Below are 20,761 nucleotides of genomic sequence, written 5' to 3'. Positions count from 1 at the left end.
AAAAATTAAAACAAGTAAACGACTAACCAGAAAAGAGAAGTCCAATCAATCACAACAAAAAAATTAAACCCTAACTTTTGATCAGTTAATGAAAACAAAATATTATAACACTAACTCGAAAGGAAAAAATTGGGGTATGTTTTTATAATTTTCACTTTCAAACTATTACATATGCTATTTCGGTTAATGTTTAGGGTTATTGGGTTTGGGGTTTTTGGTTTATGTTTCAAAATTTTAGGGATTTTTAGGGATTTCCAAGTTATGAGATTATTGACTTTGGGGAATTTTGGGTTTAGGGTTCATTTATAACGTGTTTTATCTTGGCTCTTTTGCAGTAAAGATTGGTGAAGGTTCATGCTCCAAATCACAGAGAAGAAAAGGTATAAACAAACAAACTGTTCTTCATTTTAATGTTTTATTTTGTATGATTGTTTCTTTTTGTATTTGTTGGGATTTGCTTTTGTTTTTTACTTTAATGCAACTTTTTCATGTATTTGGAGTTAAATAAATCTGTCTAAAGGAAGATTCCCCTCGATAAATTAGTTTATGTAAGCTTCCCCCTAATAAATTTGTCTATGTCTTGTCTTTTTGTAAATTGAGGACTAACTAAAGGAAGATTCCCCTCGAGCTAATATGTTTAATATGAAACAATAAAACATCTTTGAAGTGAGAGAGAAGTGAGAGAGAGAGAGAGAGAGAGAGAGAGAGAGAGAGAAAGAAAAGCAATAAAATTTGAAGTTTGAAAATATTTGAAGCCTTTAGGTTTGAACATAGATATATATCCTTTTGGCTAGATTTTGAATTCCATCATTTTGCTTTGTATTGCTAGTCGGAATTGTCATGGAATGTAAAAGTAATATTATTAAAAATAATTTTATTTATTAATTGAAAAGATTCTGAGAATTTAAATTGAGCTTAAATTATAGGTCTCTCTATGTTTAGGTAGTGTAAATTGAGCTTGGTGCATAAAGGCAGTTTTGTCTGCTATCTCAATAGAACTTTAAGGGATCCACTGGGAAGTGGCCTAATGTCCTGGGAAAATTAAATGATTGAAAACCTAGTACTGTACTAGTTTCTTTATTTGTTCAAATACTATCTGTCTTTCCATGGTTTTTAATTATCATTAACTGACAATTGGAGGAGTTGGAATTTTTCTTTCTAAATTTTAGTTATTATAATGGTATATAATTGAATGACTTAGCCATGTAAAAGGTTTTCCAATAATTTTAATAATTTAAGAAACTATATTATATCATGTTCTTTTTTCCTATTATTACTACAAATTTGGAGAGGTAATTAATTGAAGAGTATTTGAGCCTTCACAATTATTGTTAATTTATACTCACTTTACCAATATAACTACAGTTTTGTTGAGCTAATAAAAAAGACTACTATTTCTTGTTTGGTTTAAGAATATTTTTTTATGTTTAGCAAATAATTTGTATTATTTTTTAATTTAAATTGAATTCTGTATGCAGTTCCTTTTGCTAAGAAGTTTTTCTACCTTCTTTGCTAAACTAGAGATCCCATCTTTTGCAGGTTCAGCATTTGCAATGTTAACTTGTAGTTTCATTAAGTTCTGCATCCTTGGTATAGACAATTTTCTAAGGAATTTGCTAATGTATTTGGCAAATATGCCTTATTCCTTCACCAATTATTTCCCTACCATCCCTTATAACTCTAAGTTCAAGAGCACTGTTATAAACCATAACCTCCAGTATCTAGCCTTCAACATGTCCTTTTCGAAGAAAAAGCTTTATGTTTAATATATCTGCTGGCTATTGTTTCTATTTGTTGTTGCTGATAACTTTGGTAGGGGTAATGATTTTGGATTTTCTGTGAACTTAGTAATAACTATTGGTGGGGGTAATAATTTTAGATTTTTCGCTGCACGAGGAATGGAAGTGGTCCCTCCATGTTTTATTGTTGTGTTGTTATGACATATATATAATTATAAAATCATTTAACTTTATATGAATTTTTTATGATTTATATTATTTAATAATTTGTTGTCTATACCTTTTTCTGGTTGCACATTTTTTTGTCATTATGCTTATTTTTTTTATTCTTTAAACTACAAATGTCTATAGAAGAGGAATACTATATCAACTTGCATGTTGGGGGGTAAATTTGTACGTGATCCCTATGTTAGGTATTTAGGTGGTGCGGTGGTGAGGCTTAAAGAGGGTCCAGATACGATATCGTATTTTGAGTTGTGTAAAATAGTTAAACATAAGTTAGGGTTTAATACAGTACAACTAATTTATTTTCATGTACCTGGAAGTAGGACTTTGCAGGATAACCTTAGGGTTATGTGAAATGATAGTAGCACTATTGACATGATAAACTACTGGGTTAAGCATAAGGAGATAGACTTATATGTAAAGCTTGAGATTGACTCTGTTGTTTTTGTCGATAATGAATCAATGTTAGTTGTAGCATGTTTGCAATTTGGTGGTGATGGTAATGAAGGTGGTGAGGGTGGTGAGGTTCTTGGCAATAAATGTGGTGAAGGTAAGGATGGTGAGGTTCTTGGCAGTAAAGGTGGTGAGGGTGTTGAGGGTCAGTGCTGGGGAGGATGGTGAGGTTGCTGAAGGTTTAGATAGGGAGGGTGATGATGTTGTTGTCAGTGAAGGTGGTGAGAGTGATGGAGGTGGTGAAGAGAGGGTTAATGTTACTGTCAGTGAAGGTGGTGAGAGTGATGGATGTGATGAGGAAAGGGTTAGGGAAGTGGAGGGGAAAACCAGTAGGAAAGGTAAGGAAACAGTACTTGATGAGAATGAAAGTGAAAGCTTTGGAGAGTAGTTTGAGGCTGAGGTCCATGAAGAAGTCGATAGTAAATGACTAAATGATAGTGTTGGTAAGGAAGAAGATGGAAATGAGACTGAATATTTTGATAGCGATGATCATGGGAGCATAATTGGGTCAGAAGATGATGACAATACTGATGTTTGTAAAAGAAGTAGGTTCCCCACATACAATCCAAACTTAGCAATTCCACACTTCTATATTGGGAACTGTTTAAAGATAGTGAGTAATTCAAATCCGCAATTCGTAAGTCCTCAATGTGTTATAGAAGGGAACTTAAGATAATCAAGAATGAACCAAATAGATTTAAAGTTAAAGACATTGCATCAAAAAAGTGTAAATGGGAAATATTTGTAAGTTACAGTAACATGGCCAGATGCATGCAAGGGAAAAGTTTACATGATGAGCACAACTGTTGTGTTAGTTTTTAAAAAAATAGTCAAGCTAAAAGTTATTGCAGAACATTTTGAAGCTGCTATTGGGGACCACTTAAAAATAAAGCTAAGGGAGATACAAGGAAAGGTAGCTTCAGGAATGCATGTCAATGTTAATATAACAAGGTGTAGAAGGGCCAAGAAAATGGTGAAGGATAAGTTGGCAGAGAACTTCGTACATGAATTTGCAAAGAATCCTGGAAGTACTATAAAGATGGCAGTGGATAGAGTCACACCTGAATCTCTACCACATTTCAAGAGGTTTTATGTCTTTTTTGAAGCATTGAAAAGAGGTTGGAAAGAAGGGTGCAGACCTATACTAGATTTGGATGGTTGCTTTTTAAAAGGTCTATTTAAGGGTGAGTTGTTGGCTGTTGTTGGGAAAGATGGAAACAATCAGATCTACCTAGTTGCTTAGGCTATTGTTGAGGGGGAATGCATTGATTCTTGGGCATGGTTTCTTAGTCTATTGACAGCAGACTTAAGAATGGAAGATGGTTTTGGATATACCATCATCAGTGACCAACAAAAGGTAAACTATTTATTTTGTATTTATTTATTACTAATACTATTAATTATTACTGATGATTTACTTATGTTTTGTAAATTAATTTGTAGGGTCACGATATAGCCATTAATGGCATTCTACCTTGAGTAGAATATAGAAATTATGCTAGGCATGTCTTATCAAATTGGTCTGGTAGGAAGAAAGCAAAGACATTCGAATTTGTTGTTTGGAAAGTTGTTAAGTCTACAACAGAGAGGGAGTGGAAAAAAAATCAAAGAAGACTTGTATAAGCTTGATGAATGTGATGCAAAGGAGTTGTTCTCTAAGAATTCGAAAGCTTGGACCAAGGCCTTCTAGGGGTTACACTCGGTGTCAAATATTGTAGACAATAACCTCTGTGAAGCATTTAACTCCAACATCGTGGAGTCTAGATTTAATAGCATAATAACCATGTTGGAGGAAATTAGAGTTAATATGATAACCAGAATAGTGGCTAAGAGGAAGTAATACAGTTTATGGAAATATAATTATGGTCCAGTAACAAAGAAGAAATTTGATGACAGTAAGAAGGATGGTGTTGATTGGAAGATGATCTGGAATGGGGAAAATGGGTGTGAAGTTAAGAAAGGCAGAAAACAGTACGTAGTAAATGTAGAGCATAAAACCGGTAGTTGTCGAAGTTGGCAATTATCTGGGATCCCTTGTCCCCATGTCTGCTATGTTATATGACATCTTGAACAATATCCTGATGACTACTTACATAGGTACTACCACAATGACATATATTTGAAAGCATATGAATATGTTTTGCGACCCATAAATGGGTCACATGAATGGACTAAATTTGGTATTGAGCCCGTGCTTCCACCAGTTGAGAAAACAATGCCTGATAGGTCAAAGAAGAACAGAAAACAAAAAAATGAACCGAAAAAAGTGAAGCCTGGACAACTCAATAGGGCTGGTCTAATTATGAGATGCAAGAAATATGGTGGTGAAGATCACAACAAAAGATCATGCATTCAACCTAACACAACGGGAACACAGGTATATCATAAACACTTTTTGATTGTCAATTCCAAAATATTAAAATCTAATTTGGGTTTTGATTTTTTTGGACTTAGTCTTGTACGAGTACGAGAACTAGATACCCAAAAAATAACAACATAATACCATGCATTCAGCCTAATACAAACTGGAACACAAGTATATCGTATACACTATTTTAATGTCAATTCAAAAATATTTTAATCTAATTTGGGGTTCTGATTTTTTTGGTTTTAGTCTGGAAGCCACAAAAGAACAACAAAACACCATGCATTCAGCCTAACACAATTGGATCACAGGTATATCGTAAACACTTTTTTAATGTCAATTCCAAATTATTTAAATCTAATTTGGGGTTCTAATTTTTGTTTTCAGTCTTGTACGAGTATGAGAACTAGAAGCCAAAAAGGATGGCATATTAGGAACCTATTAGCACATAAGAATCCACTGCAGCAAAGAAGATGAAGAAATGAATTGAGATGGTTAACATATTTTGTTTGTTTTTTGAAATGATTTGTTGAAATGTTTTGTTGAAATGGTTGGTTAACATCTTACTACTATGGGATCATTTTGTCAGCATAATATATTTTGTTTATTTTTTGAAATGATTTTTTGAAATGGTTGGTTAACATCTTATTGCTATAGGATCATTTTGTTAGTATAACATATTTTGTTTGTTTTTTGAAATGATTTGTTGAAAGATGTATACCATTAGTGCTATAGTAGCTTTTTTTAACATGAAATTGGCAAGTGTATTGGATTTTTGTTTTGTGGGGGAATATTTTTATACTAATGTCAGCCTTACTTGCTAGTTTTAGTTAAGCTGTTCAAATACTTGAAACTGAAATAAAAACAAAGCCTATTGGAATGACAAAATCCAATAAAAATTAAATTATAAAGAACAGTTTTAATCTAATGGTTTTAATCCAATAAAAATCAAAATAGAACTGCTCAAAACCATCTTAGAAGGCTTTGTTTCTGGAAGTTTTAATCTAATGGTTTTCTTCATGTAACACTATCATCCATATTATGGATAGACTGTTCATTAGACAACTAATAATCCAACAATAATCCACAACATTAAAAAGGTTCCCTTAAGGCTACCAAAGCCTAAAAAAACATTAAAAATGTTTGCAATCCCCGAACATTTAGTACATATAAATGGGTCAAATTATAACATTCCTAAATAATGTGACAAATAAGATAAGCAATACACTGCAAATAAACAGTTTTTTATAAACTCTTTCTCTTTCTTGAGTGATTTACATTTTTGCTTCAAGCTCTTAATCTTTGTGTTTAATCCAATGTTATCCACAATATCATGATTCACCTATTTTGTTTGGTTGTCCTTATTCACATTTTGCACACTGCCACTTTCAGACATCTCAACATTACTACTTCTACTGCCACTCTCAAACATCTCACCACTTCCAGACTTCATTATTTGCTTCCTAAGTCTTGTATTCTCTTTTACAAGTTTTCTTTCACCATCATGTAATTCATGTATTACTTCATCCGCTCTGTTACGTAGCTTATCATCATACCACTTAAAAAATTCCACATCCACCAACCTACATTTCACACAAAAAAATCGACTTTTTATTATATAAACTCTACAATTCCCCAATTTATTCCAGTCGACACAATAATAAAAATAAATAAAATTGACCCATATACAATTTTGTATATGTAGAAAATTTCAATTACTCTTTTACACATATCATAATTCCATGAGAAATTCATCCGTCTTTCTACATACAAATTTGTAAGATGACACAATTTCTACATCCCCAATTCAGATTTACCCAACGCTTCCAAAATACAAGAATAGTCATTTTGTTAAAAAAGGAAAACCTAACACAATTCATGGAGGTCAATATTTGAGCTTACATCCTTAACACCTATCCCAAAATGACCAAATGCAGTTCCAATGTCATACTTGTCAACTCCGTAATCTAGTAACGCCATTCAAGAAAAATAAAATATCCACAACTGAGTTCATATATAGTGACTACTCTGATATTTACGCATGGGAAAGAAATGTTTCATCAATATCCAATTAAAAAATAAAAAAATCCCCAATTTCTTATGAACCTTAAAACAAATCGGCTAAATATGCTTACCCAAATACATTTCATGCATGACAAAGAAATGTTTCATTAATATCCAATTAAAAAAATAAAAAAAATCACACAATTTCTTATGAACCCTATAACAAATCAGCTAAATATACAGTGACTACCCCAATCTTAATTCTAATGTTATGATAAATTGTAGCACCAATTTAGTCCTGCCGACACAATAATAAAAAAAATTAAAAAAATCCCCAATTTCTTATGAACCCTAAAACAAATCAGGTAAATATATGCTTATTCGAAAATCTGAGCAACAATAATACCTTCTGCCTAGGTTTAAATCACACCACGATGTCTCTCTCGGAGCTAACTTGTTACAAAAACATCTTCTTTTCTCTTCATCATAAACGAACTCCCCTCGTGATGATGAAGCCAGCTTCAAATAAGGCAACTTCTCCATTGATAGCTTCCAATCATTTTTCTCAAACAATATTTTCTATTCTTTTACAAACTTACTAAATTTCAAGCTTCAATTTCTAAAGAATTTCAATGGAGAGGGAGAGGATTTGAGATTTAGGGTTCTTCATTTAAGAGCTGGTAATTTCTTTTAATTATGCCCGTGTGTGTTAGTTAGGGGTTTTAAATGTTTTTTTAATTTAAATTATTTTTTAAGTTTAAATTCATTTGCTGATGTGGCATTATTGTCTTATATGTCACGTCGCATCTACATACGTGTGGCACCTAGGTGGAAAAAAGTCCACGTCAGCGTCGTTAGTCCCTTAATGGCCACGTCAGCAAGACCGTTAAAAAATGACCAATTTGACAAAAAAAAAACAAATGTTAAGTATGAAAGTGCTCCAAAAAAAAACCTTAAGGGCCAAAGTGACCCAACACCCAAACGTTAGGGGTTAATTTTGTCATTATGCCATAATTTTATTTATATCTACTATTTATATTATTAAATTAAATTTAAAATTTTGTACTATTTATATTGTTGAATTGTTTAATCATATTAAATCTTTATAAATTTATGTTAAAATTGAATTATTGATGATGCCATAAAATATTTGTGTTAAAATTTTATGTTGGTATCAATTTCACATTTTATCTTTAAAATAACTTTTATTAAAAATCACATTTTTTATATTTAATATATTTTTTAATTTCAAAATACATAGTGATAAAAATCAAAAGATAATTAAAGCAACTAAGCAAGTAAAGAAGCTAACCCGTATATAAAAGATTAATAAATAAATTATGAGGAGATGAAAGTTAATAACAAATTTGATTACAGTGGGTGCCACTAGTTACAAGGATCCAAAGTTTTTTTTTTTAAATTTAACTCGAACAAATATATTTGATTCGATTTGAATTTCATCTCACTCGACTCAATTCGAGAAAATTTCAAATCGAGATAGAATGACAAAATAAGATTCATCAACTTGATTAACTCGAAATTTTTCATTCGATTCAATTCGATCTACCCACGGCCAAAACCACTGTGCAACTAACTACATTGGTTGGTCTTCACACATTTCTATTTTGCAATTTTAAGTACTTTAATGCTTTAATTTTTGTATGGTTAGGGCCAATAAAACATTAAAATATTATTAATTATAAAGAAAATCAAAAGAAAAATATTATAATTAGGCAAATTAAAATAAATAATATTAAATGATATTGTATTTTTACAACATTAAGTAACCAAAGGCAAAATTTATGTTAAACAGAGATGGAGAAAAGAATAACATTCATTAATTAATGACCACATGTTATAACCAAAAATATATTGTCAAATTGATAACAGAGAAATGAAGCTGATGCAATTATATCAACTTTTACTTCAATTATGATTTCAAATTGTGCGAGTTCGTCCATATTATTTTAAAAAATATTTTTAAGTTGATATTTAGTAATTTATTAGTTTTGTTTTAATAAGTTTAAAAATGAGATAATCTAATAAATTTTTTTTAAAAAAATTTGTTCAAATTTCTTCTTTGTACACTGGAGTTCAGTACCTCTATTTTTATTTCTCTTCTTTATAGATTTAAAAAGACAAGGCTAAATTTTTACATTATCTGTAAAATTCATGTGCAATACATGATTACTAAGTGAATATTATTTTAATTTTAAAATATCACACAAATAAATTTTAATCCAAAAAACAGAGCTAAATTCCTCAAAATCAAAATGGAGAGACTTGAAGCATATTTAACTTTCAAAGTTTCTTCTTGATAATTTAAATAAAAATAATAATGGATTGAAAACCATACTTGTAATAATAATGAAAGAGTAATCTTATATGCCTACCTATTTGTTCAAAATGCATATTTTACTATCCTTGTTTCACTTCGGGTAAACACATAATCATTTATATCACTTACAATAAATTAAATTAAAAACAATTTTTTAAAATATAGATGTCAATAAAACTTTTTTATTAAATCAAATTATAAATAGTTGTTTTACGTAGAGGTAAATCAAATAAAGGTTATCGAGGAGCTATATTCAAAATTAGGATTTAGTATCTATACTTGAATTTGATTTATTTTGGTTCTTACATAATATTATCAGTTAATCGAAATAGTTGATACCCTTAATTATTCTAGTTATTCCGGTTAAAATGTTGAGGTCGAATTTTTTCTTAAAAATACTCTTTCCAACTTCATGCAAATATATGTATGTATTTATATATTAGAAATGTGCTTTTATGAGAAATTCATGTTATCATTTTAATAAATATAATTAAACATGTTAACTAGTTGGACTAATTAATGCCATTGTAAAACTAGATAATCAAATTATGTCAAACTTAAATATAAAAACTAAACACAAAATATAAGCGTAGAAGAGAGATCAAAACCACAATTTTACCATTATCTTATAACAACTAAAAAAATGAGTCGTGTCATTAGTTAACTCGAATAATTACTACTCATACTAATTTCAGTAATTCATCATGCCAAAATATTTTATTTTGTTACAATGGTATTTAAGAAAAGCATGTCAAAAAAATATCAAAGTAGTCAACAATATTAACTATTTCGACTAACTACTAACATTATAAAATATAGGGACCATATTATATTAGATATTAAAATATAAAGATTAAGCCTTAAATTTAGGTATAATAGAAAACCAAAAATAAGATATGTTCATTTTCCTATATATTGCAAAAAAAAAGGTTAAACATGTGTTCACATGGTAAAGACTTATATGGTACGAACTTGCCTCGGTAATGATTTGAGTCGTTTAGATTGTCTAATCGTAAATTGGAGAAGTATCGTTCTTACTTGAAATAGTTGGTAATTCGGTTAAGTGACGGGAAAACAAAGGTTGAAAAGATGGTTCAAAGGTTAGGAATATGTTAAGGATGGTTTCGGTTAAGTAAAGTGATGATGGAAAATGGTTAAGTGAATGATGTTAAGCATTCGGCTAACAAAGAAAATAAGATATCTTGGAAATGGAAAAGTTCGACGAGATGGAATAGGCTTAAGGCCAAGGAAGAACCAATACTAAAGGGAGTATTGACCCAAACCTTATACGACACATTGGTCACTTAATTGCTGGTGCATATTTGGAATGTTTTTTGAGGATATTGAAGCACTCAAAGCTCATTATGGTGACTTTTAAAATGGACCAAGAGTGACTCTTCAAGTCTAATCGGTTTCATGCATTCAAAGCTAGTCATGGTGCCAATTAAAGAGATGAATACACAAGCATTAAGGCATTTGGTTAAGGGGAAAATGAAGGGACATCAAGCAGCACATTTAAAGGACCATTAAGCCTTCATCAAGTGAAAAGGCATGACTTTTCAACTATGCATGAATCAAGTGAAAGGACTTGACTCTTTGGCTATCCATTAAGAGTTATAACCGAATTTAAATATTTTAATAACTTTAGTTAAATGCTGAAGGTGAAAGATCACAAATAGGCATTTGAACAGTCATAATAATGCCTATAAATAGATTTTAAGAAGACATTATTTTGGTTAGACAATACACTTTTGCTCATTGTTGAATGTTTATAACATTTGTGAGTTTTTCAACTCTCTTATTTCGTTAAGACTCAAGTTGACTTATCTAGCTTGGTAGTGGCATCATCCTTGTTTCTTTGAACTTATCACTCCTAAACCGAGTATGACGTTCACCCCATTGATACATGTGGTTCCTAACTTCCTAATTATCGGGTCAAGGTCCTATCCTTCAACACCCATCCATCTTAAGTGCTTTGAGTGCTCAAGCTTTGAGTGCTTCAATATCCCTCAAAAACGTTCCAAATATGCACCGGCAATTAAGTGACCAAATGCACTCTTTTATACCAAAACTAGATAGCCAATTGAATGTGACAGCATTTGATTCTTCTTGGCAAACGAACAGCCCTATTGTAGCTTTAAATATGCGACCAACCTTTTGGACTTTCCTACAACAATCACACAATCAATTTATTTAAGAAAAATTAAACACACTATAACTTATGCATTAAAAACTAACAGCCAAATTAAATATAAACAAATTCAAACATATTTAACAACTAAGATGCTTAAATACTTGGTTTAATTAAGATGTAAACTAAATGAACAATGAATTATTTAATGCATGACTTCATTAAAAGATGCAAACTTTAACTAACATGGGAGTTACATAATGCATGACATAATTTATGATGCAATCTTAACTAACATGAGAGTAACATAATGCACGACTTTATTAAATGCAGAACACATAATGCATGTCATAATTAAAAAATGTAGATCAATAATGCAAGACATTAATTAAAGATGCATTTAATAAATAAGACATAATTAAAGACTCATATTATAATAACTAAAGTAACTAAAATAAATAAATCAAAGTCCTTATTCCAACAACCAAATTAACAAACTAAAATTAAAAGCTTCATTTTGTACTTGGGCCCCTCGAGTTTGGGCCAATCTCAGTGGCATCGAGTTGTGTCGTAACATGATGCGACTGGGATTGCATCATTATAGGAATATAGATATTTTTTTGTCATTAAGACATTCAAGTTTATATCTAAGATTAATAATGCATTGAGGCTAGTAAGTGATTGATGACAAGTATTGTTATGGATATGCGATATCAAGTCAACACATAAGTACATGTTAAAAAACAATAATACTAGATTGACCTATCATAAATATATTTTTTGGATTATTATGTAGTTGTCACAACATTTCTAATAGAGATAATTGTATTTATGATTCTTAGACTTGAAACCATCATTGTTCCAACATCGTGAGTTGTATGTTTTGACACAATTAAACGTATTCCGTAAATGATTGTACTGTAAAGATTGGTGTTTGGGTGTGCCACAAATGGAAAATTTGCTACCCAATCCCTCGTGTTTTTGTTTTAAATTTTAAAGAGTTCCACCTTTTGAAATAACAAGATTGGTCCTTGTAGTTTTTAATTTCATTCAAATTGAAATTAGGGCAAATTGAATTGCACTTTTTCAAATATTTTAAAATTATTTTATTTAATTTGAATTAAAGCTTTCAAATTTTCTTTAAAATTAATATTTTTCGGTAATTTAATTAAGTTGGTTCATTTACTTGATTATTTAAATTATTTTGTTTTGCTCACAAATTTTTTTCCATTCATTTTTTATTGAATAATTGTGATTACTAGTACATTAACCTTTTTTTTTCATTATTATTTTGTGATCCTTTTTATTATTTGTTCCTTTGTTTTTTTTTTTTCCGTTACTTACTATTTTCTTTGGGAATGTATTTGGAATTTGAAATGAGTTGCTAATAATTTAGGTTTTATTAAAATTTAATTTGCCTTTTTTGGAATTTGAGTTCTAATTATGTTGAGGAGGAATTAGATGTTTGTTTAAAATTTTGATTTTCGATGTTTTAGTTTAATTTGATTTTATGGTTTAGATTGGATTTAATATTGTTAATTTTAATTTTTCTAGGTTTTAGAATTTTGGAATTTGATTTGTTTTACTAATAGACGTATAGTAATTTCAATTTAGAAACCTTAAACGCTTGTAGGACTATCTTAGGATACCTTAGTTTTGGGATTCTTTTTTTCTTCTCTAATTGGTTGGTAACAAGCAGTTGGTCATGATTTGTTTTTCTTACTGTACCAAAAAACAAGTTAACCTATGATATATTTTATTGATAATTAGTTTAACAATTTTTAATATAAAATTGATTAACTGATATCGATAATTACTAATTAAAGATTTTGTTTTCAGATATGCTAGAATATACCTCTTCATGAAATCGGATTTAAAGTTTTAAACCTATAATAATATAACTATTAAATTTTAAATAAATAAAAATATGTCCCATGAAAAATAATATAAACATAACACAATTTTACTAAAATTGGGTAAGTTCTTTTTCTCTAAATTGAATAATATTACAAAATATGTAGAATTAAATTATAAAATTTTAATATAATAGTGGAACCAAAATTACAATTTAACTCAAGTCAATATCCAAAATTACCAAAAATAAATACATTTAGTACATTCCAGTCAATTCATAACTTCAATTTTTCCAACAAAAGACTGTTTATTTTTTTAAAAAATTTTTCATAGTGCTTTTTAATAATGTTATTTTCAAAGTTAAATTTCCATTTTATTTTCAAAATTCAAACTCACATTCTATTCTAAAAATAATAATATATCTTACTATTACACTCAATACTCGTAAAAAAGACAACTTTTTGTTAAATATATATTTTTCTTTCTAATGCATTACCCTAAAAGAATTCAAGGAAAAAAAAATATAATCTAACCAATTTTATTGAGTGAATGATTAAAGGATTTTAAGATTATTGAATATAATAATTCTTTTTGTAATGTACTGAAAATGAATCAAATAGTGAAAAATTTTGTCCGTTATTTATCTAACCGCAAAATAATAAAATTATTTAATTTCAAATTTATTTTCAATACTATCAAATTAAATTTTAAATTATATTCGACTTTAAATACATTAAATATTCAAAATTTTATTTTAAATTTAGTCATTAATTTAAAGATAAATATACTAATTTACTTTTATTTAAAATAAATAATTAAAATTATTTAAAAATAAATATATTAAACTACATATTTGTTAATAATAAAATAATATTATTTTCAATACCACTTTCCCTAGGCTGCAATAAACCAACTTAATGTTCCCAAAGCATCAATTTGCCAGCTAATTGCATGAAAAAAAATAAAGTAATCTACACCATAGGTCACTCAATTATTGCATCCAACTATAATTTTTTTTTAAATATTAATTTTATTATAGTTTCTTATAATATCTGCTTTTTTTGATACAATGGCTAAAATTACCCATGGTCTCTCCCCAACCCTTAAATAAGAAGATATCCTCCTACACCAACAACAATACCGATGTCAATCGAATTAAGACTTAATCGGCAACTATCAAATTTTTTTTTAATTTGGTCAACCGAAGTACCCAAAAATAAATAAATGATTCCGAGTAGAAGGGGCACTTGGAATTAGATAAAGCTTCTCAGGTTTAGACATCGATTAGGAACAGAAGAACTATTTGATGCTCACGTTAACCACTACAACATGCTTTCCTCAAACTGTGGTCTTAACTTTTCAAATTTCAAAGAAATATCGGAAATTATCAAATGAACTACTTTCAGCCAAGTGCTTACTCTCTTCATTTCACTGTTAAACTCACCTATTCCTTGTCTTGACCAACTTTGGCCTTGAAGCCTTCTTTTCCATCTTTTCTCTTTTCTTGCGAGTCTTTTCATCCTCCACCTCTCCCTAATTAACACAATCGAAAAAAAAAACCAAAAACCAAAACAATGTTAATATATGAATTTTAATATAGCCTTTCAGATGATATAAGGATATGAAGGTGTGGAATACCTCTGAGCCTAATGATAGAAAACCTCTAATGAACCCAAAAGATTTGTATGCTCCAAATGCCGGTATCTGAAAAGCAACAACTCCATAATGTTATGTCGTCGTCATCCCCAAAGTGGGTTTCAATAAATTCCACCACAAAATTACGAGTTTGTCAGCTTATTTATATTAGCATAGAGCTTTCTATTGCTGAACAGTTCTTAAAGACTCGCATCACCTTAAGATCCTATATAACAATTCCTCTACTTTTTCATCATAAAAGAAACACCTAAACATATCAATCCTAGAAATGAACATCAATATTATAGGAGAAACTGTCAACAGAAAAATCATCTCTTGAGAAACTCAAGAACAATGATCCCTCTACTAATAAGCAAAGCCTTGTGATCAGGTGGTACCATCATGCTCACTAGATAAGTATGTCTCTCGTAATTGGAGCCAGTAAAATTTAATAATAGGACAGCTACCCTTTGATGCACAAGTCTGACAGAAGGGAGATGATTGAAAGCTAAAATTTAATCGCTTGAGAGATCTTTAAACAACACTGCCATTCCACTATACCGACATGAACTTTATTTACTTAACCAAACAATGAACAGAGGATGACAACAGAAATGGAGCTCCTTTACGAAAATTAGATTCTCCTATTTAAATGAAATCATTTTTCTCTCTTTTATTCTTTTTCCCAGATATTTTGACATCTCTTTCTTCAAATTCCTTGAAAAAGAAGAATATTAAAGCATATAAGCATTAGATGAAATCCCTCCAGAAACTATAAAGAAAGCTATTCCATTCCAAAAGAAATCAAAGGATGGAAGTATCAGACCAACTTTCTATGTACAAAATAAGTAAATAGAACTTACCACAAGATATGTATACCAAAACTTGTCAGAGATGATGGACATCAGTTGCACAAAACTTGTAATGTAGATGACATCATGTAAATAGCTGCAAGTGAGCAACTCTAAGTCCGAAATATTCAATGCATGCAGAAAACAGAATTCAGATCTTAAGACCATATATTGGATCAATTCATAATGTCAACAGCACTTTGATATAAACAACAATATTTGAACTGTTAAACCGTACCATTGAGTTCATAGGTAAAAGAACTTTATTGGCAGATAAGAAAATTAAGAATATCTGACTTCTAGTTGTTTCTCTACAGAAGGATTCTCTTCATCCTTTCCCCTCCTCTTATTTCTAAGTGTTTGAATCAAGTAGGATGATTTTCATCTTTTAATAATAGTTATATTCCAAACACAATCATCATGACTATGGTGGCATGGACTTTATTCATAAGCAACAAAAGAAATCTATCTCTTCCCCACAATAAACATATAGTCTTTCTATATTAAGATTCACATTATATCATAGCTAATCATAGCTACCCAAATACAAGAAAAAGATCCACATTAAAGGGAGAAAAGTAGAATATCTCCAATAAACATGTAAAATAACTCAGCAGTAAAAGAAATAGGAAAAGAATAAGGGAAACCTAAATTCACAATCTAAGAACTATATTTCTTTCATTCTGCCAGCCACTTCTGGTAAAACCAAATCCACAGCACCATTGATGCAGCAGTAGTAGAAAAAATAGAAAGAAAGAGAATAGAATAAGGAAACAATAATTGGAAGACACTAAATATGGGCACAAATTTTCATTAAAAAAAAGAGAATAAAACACTAATAAGTCACCAAAAATGTATTCATGTGAGCTATCAAAGGGTATTATAGGACCCATACAAAAATAAAGCCAAAGGAAACTAACAGTAATATTCTTCCTAAGATAAGCCTGAGGCATGCACCCCGTTACGTGCACTGCCTCATTTACAAAGAATTTAGAATGTAATAAGAATCATCTTTCTAACCAAGTTCCTCCTAATATTTTAATAGAATAAAAAACTAAAAACAAAACCACACATAGAAATTAAGGTAAAAAGAGATAAAATATTGAACAAAACTTACCCACATATTCCACCAGTACTCATATCAAATCCACCGTCAAGAAGTTCTCCATCATCAGAATAAGCAGGTTTTGCCATCTGTGAAAGTTGTTGATAGGGTATAAAGTAAGCCACAGAGGTCAAAAGTAGACCAACCCAATGTTTCCATGTGAATGAGGAATGGAAGATCAGCATCCTAACCAAGACGTATACAACCTACATAAATAGAAAATTGGAACATAAATCCAATAAAGTAAGATTGTTAACAAGCAAAAAAATGCAACTATGAAGACAATAAAAATATAAAGTACTAAAAATGCAAAACTACCCCAACTCTGTTCTTCCACATCAACTAAAAAGTAGCAAAAATTGCAAGAACTTTGATGTGGTGTGTCAAGAAAAGCTAAGACATCAGAAGCTACAAATAAAAAAAAGTGCAATGCTCAAATAAAATGGGCACTGCATACTATGTAGTGCAGTTTTGTTGCTACATACTATGTAGTTTTGTTGAAACTACCAAGCTAAACACTAAGAATAGGTTCCAACTTCCAATGGTTATGACGTATAAGATCAGCTTTGTTTACTAACCAAGCCGGCACTTAATATGCCTACTATGTCAGATCAGTTAATCACCCGAACATTACCAGGTTATCGCTACCAGCCACAACTTTCAAAGTTGATAATTTTCACTTTCACGGGTATGGCAAATGCATCCACAGTAAACACATACACAGAGATGTGCAGCCGGACTATAATTGGAAGCATTTATTGGTGAGCTAAGGATGCATTTCAAATGTGCTTAAAACCTTTAAAATTCAATTAGAAATGAATCAATGCCATCTATAGATATTAAGTTATCCATTTCCTGATTGCACATCATAAAGTAGCATAAACATACTTACAAAGGAAATCCTTCCAGAATCTAAGTAAATCAGAATCGAAAAATTTCAAGTAATTAGAAAACAAACAAGTGAACACTTGATTAAAGACAGGTTTCGACGATTAGGGGAAATAATTATAAAAGAAGATGAGAGCGTACATTACAAGCAATGATGAGGCGGCGAAGATTGGCCATGTGGCGGGTGTTCTCTTCTTTGCGCTTCTTGGCACCTTGATTTGCCATTTCCTACCCTCTCTGGTCAACGGGTTTGACTCTGGCACCCTAAAGGAGATCTGCTAGTCGAAGAAATAAGGAGGAAGGGAAAGTAAGTGATGAAGATTGAAATGAAGACTTTAGCTTCCACAGAAGCCCATAACTTTGAGTCAAGGCCCAACCTGTGAATCTGGTTAAAATGTATGGTTTTTAATAAATGAATTCTAATTTCAAAATAATGTTTTTTTAGGAAAAAAAAACATAGAAACGTTCAGTTTCATGCATTTCATCAATCAAAAAATTCTTTATCAAAAATTTATTTAAAGAAGTAACTATTTTTCCTATTTGTTATTTATTTTGTAAATAATATAAAATAATCACAAATTAAATATGAAAGGAAAAGGAAAAATGTCGTAATTGTTTACATACAAATGAAATAATATATGCCAACCATCCAGAATAGTAACACCCTAGATAAATTATTGAAAAAATTAATATTTTTAGTTATTTAATTTTTTTAAGTATATTTGATAATTCATAATAGAAAAAGTAACTGATGAATTTTTTCAATGAAAATATGGGAAATGATAAGCACATAAAGAATTATTTATCATTTAATATAGAATTTTTTAATTATTTTATTTCTTTTAACATTATTTTTAAATGCTTTATCTTTAAAATTTTAAAAATTATATTTATCAAACACTCCAATCATATTCTATAATTAATTTTAAGAAATATATCAAACATGTTATTTATACTATTTATAAAGCTATTTACTAAGTTAGTATCACCTATCAACCGGGTCTCAACTTAGGAAAATTATATTAATGTCCCTTCATATTTAAAATAAATTATATTATATTAGGGTACTTTAGTGTATATATATGATGAGATTTAAACTTATGACAATTGGGTTAGTAAAACTTATATTTATCACACAACCAAAGTTTTATTTTTATAGTTTTATACATTTTAATTTTATTATACACACTTTATTATTTTCATCAATTGTATATCTATACTATTATTTAAGCCTCTGGCTAAGTTGGTGATATAATGGTAGGTACACATAACAAGATCGTAAGTTTATCCAAGTCGCGAATTTGGCCTAAGACTCTAGACGAATGAAGGAAAACTTAGAGTTTGACACAACTTGAAACACAAACATATCCAAATCATATCTATGAATTAAAAAACAATAATTAGAATAAATAATGAAGATGAAAAAAAAAGGTCAGTTAAATAAATTAAAGATTTGAAGAATTAAACAAGAACAAGTTAGAACAAATAAGAAAATAAAAAAGATAAAAAAAGAAAAAGATGGAAAGTGATGTGTATAAGTCCTAAGGAGCCTTGAAAACTAAATAAATCTACAACCCCCTTTAAACAATTCTAATTTTTTCTCCAAAAAAGAAAATTTGGCAAGAAAAAGGTTGAAGATGATCCCCACAATTTGAAAATATTATTAAAACTCTTCTAAAAGAAAGCTCAAGAGAATTAAAAAACTCAAAGGGAATTTTATTAACTCAAAATGAATAATGAATGAATTGATTCAAATGTATACAATGAAGAGACAATTATATAGGTTAGTTAAGTACATCTAAATAAAACTATCAAGTATACTGAAATTCTAGTTAATTTAAAGAACAAGTAGTTTTAAACTAAAATTTCTTATTGACATAAAACTCCTAAATAACTTAAAATATTTAAAAATTATCCAAAATACAGAATAAATAAATAATAAAATAATAATACTTAATAAATATAATATTTAGCTTATATATTATAAAAATTAAGCCTAAAACTCGAACCCAATATGATTTAAACTCGAATAAAAAATTCGAAACTCGTAGTTTTCGTAATAGTTCCATTCAGAAATTTTACTCGCGTAGTCTTCACTAAAACGATCATAACTTGAATTTTCGAACTCAAAATCGAGTGATTCAAAGTACATTACGAAGCTAAGATACAGATCTTTGATTGATAAGGGACATATTGACCCAAAAATGCACCGCAAGTCAACTGATTATAACATGACTAGGCATATGGGTTTGATTAGGATCCTTGAAGTGTAACGCTTAAACTTGTTAATATCTTCCACATGGGATTGTCATCATGAATTGAGATTTTAGGTCCAAGAACAAAATTGGTCCCTTCTAATTCATCATTGCTCCATATTGAACTCTATAGTCCATCATCTTGGATCTTCAACTTTTCTTCTCTAAATTTCTTTGTGATAAGTCTTGAACGAATAATTTGAGTTTTGACTTTAACTCCTTGGATTTAGATCTCGTGATTGGGCCTTGAGGGAAACTAAGCTCATTTCTATTACGACCTTTGAATTGGACTGGGCCGCTCGTATCAAATTGTGTCATGAGTCAGCTGAGCACCAACTTGGTTAGGGAATTACAAAAATATCATTTCATATTTTAAATAAGTTGTATTAATAGAAGGTATAGTAGTCTTTTTCTTAAATCAATAAAAAAATGTACATAAAAGGACTTAAAGTCAAGTTAATCACATTAATAAATCCTTAAATTTAACACTCAGCAAAGCTTTATTTTAATAATTTTATAAATTTTAATTTTATTATACACATTTTAGTACATCCATCAATTGTATATATAAATAAAATTATTGTTGAGTAGGATGGTATCACAAATTAACTCGACACCAACTTAGAATTGAAGACAACATCATGATAAATAATTGTATTCATTTAATCTTTTTAATCTGATGTATTCATGTGTTTAAATTTGGTTTATTTACAATTTAATATAATTGTTTATTTTAATATCATACATATTTCATGTGTTATTGTTAAAAATTAATTTCAAAGCATACATTTCATTATTTATTGTATGTTAATTTTAAATGTAGATATGTGTTTTAAACACGCAGTTTCCACACACATACATGTGTGATAAAGTTTCTTGTATAACTTAATTTTTCAATATTTAATTTTTGAGTTTATC

The 20,761-nt window shown here is 29.5% G+C and overlaps 1 protein-coding gene across 1 annotated transcript; it reads right to left on the bottom strand.

The window, feature by feature from the left end:
• Positions 1-14,337: 14,337 nt before the first annotated feature.
• LOC107912730 (transmembrane protein 208 homolog) lies at positions 14,338-17,967 on the bottom strand. The gene is made up of 5 exons (XM_016841038.2): positions 17,730-17,967; positions 16,713-16,906; positions 15,608-15,692; positions 14,748-14,813; positions 14,338-14,642 (listed from the first exon to the last, which is right to left on the bottom strand). The coding sequence occupies exons 1-5, from the start codon at positions 17,811-17,813 to the stop codon at positions 14,550-14,552; spliced, it is 522 nt and encodes a 173-aa protein (XP_016696527.1). The 5' UTR covers positions 17,814-17,967; the 3' UTR covers positions 14,338-14,549.
• Positions 17,968-20,761: the final 2,794 nt, after the last annotated feature.

This window comes from Gossypium hirsutum, chromosome D08 (assembly GCF_007990345.1).
Source record: "Gossypium hirsutum isolate 1008001.06 chromosome D08, Gossypium_hirsutum_v2.1, whole genome shotgun sequence".
Lineage (NCBI taxonomy): Eukaryota > Viridiplantae > Streptophyta > Magnoliopsida > Malvales > Malvaceae > Gossypium > Gossypium hirsutum.
Note: the sequence above shows the minus strand (reverse complement) of the source record. Positions and strands in the feature narration are given on the sequence as shown.

Coding starts and splice junctions, on each gene's coding strand:
- LOC107912730 (XM_016841038.2), bottom strand. CDS start 17,813: ATGGCAAATCAAGGTGCCAAGAAGCGCAAAGAAGAGAACACCCGCCAC. Junction 14,814..15,607: donor TTTGGTATACATATCTTGTG/GTAAGTTCTATT, acceptor GTTGCTTTTCAG/ATACCGGCATTTGGAGCATA. Junction 14,643..14,747: donor TTCTATCATTAGGCTCAGAG/GTATTCCACACC, acceptor TGTGTTAATTAG/GGAGAGGTGGAGGATGAAAA.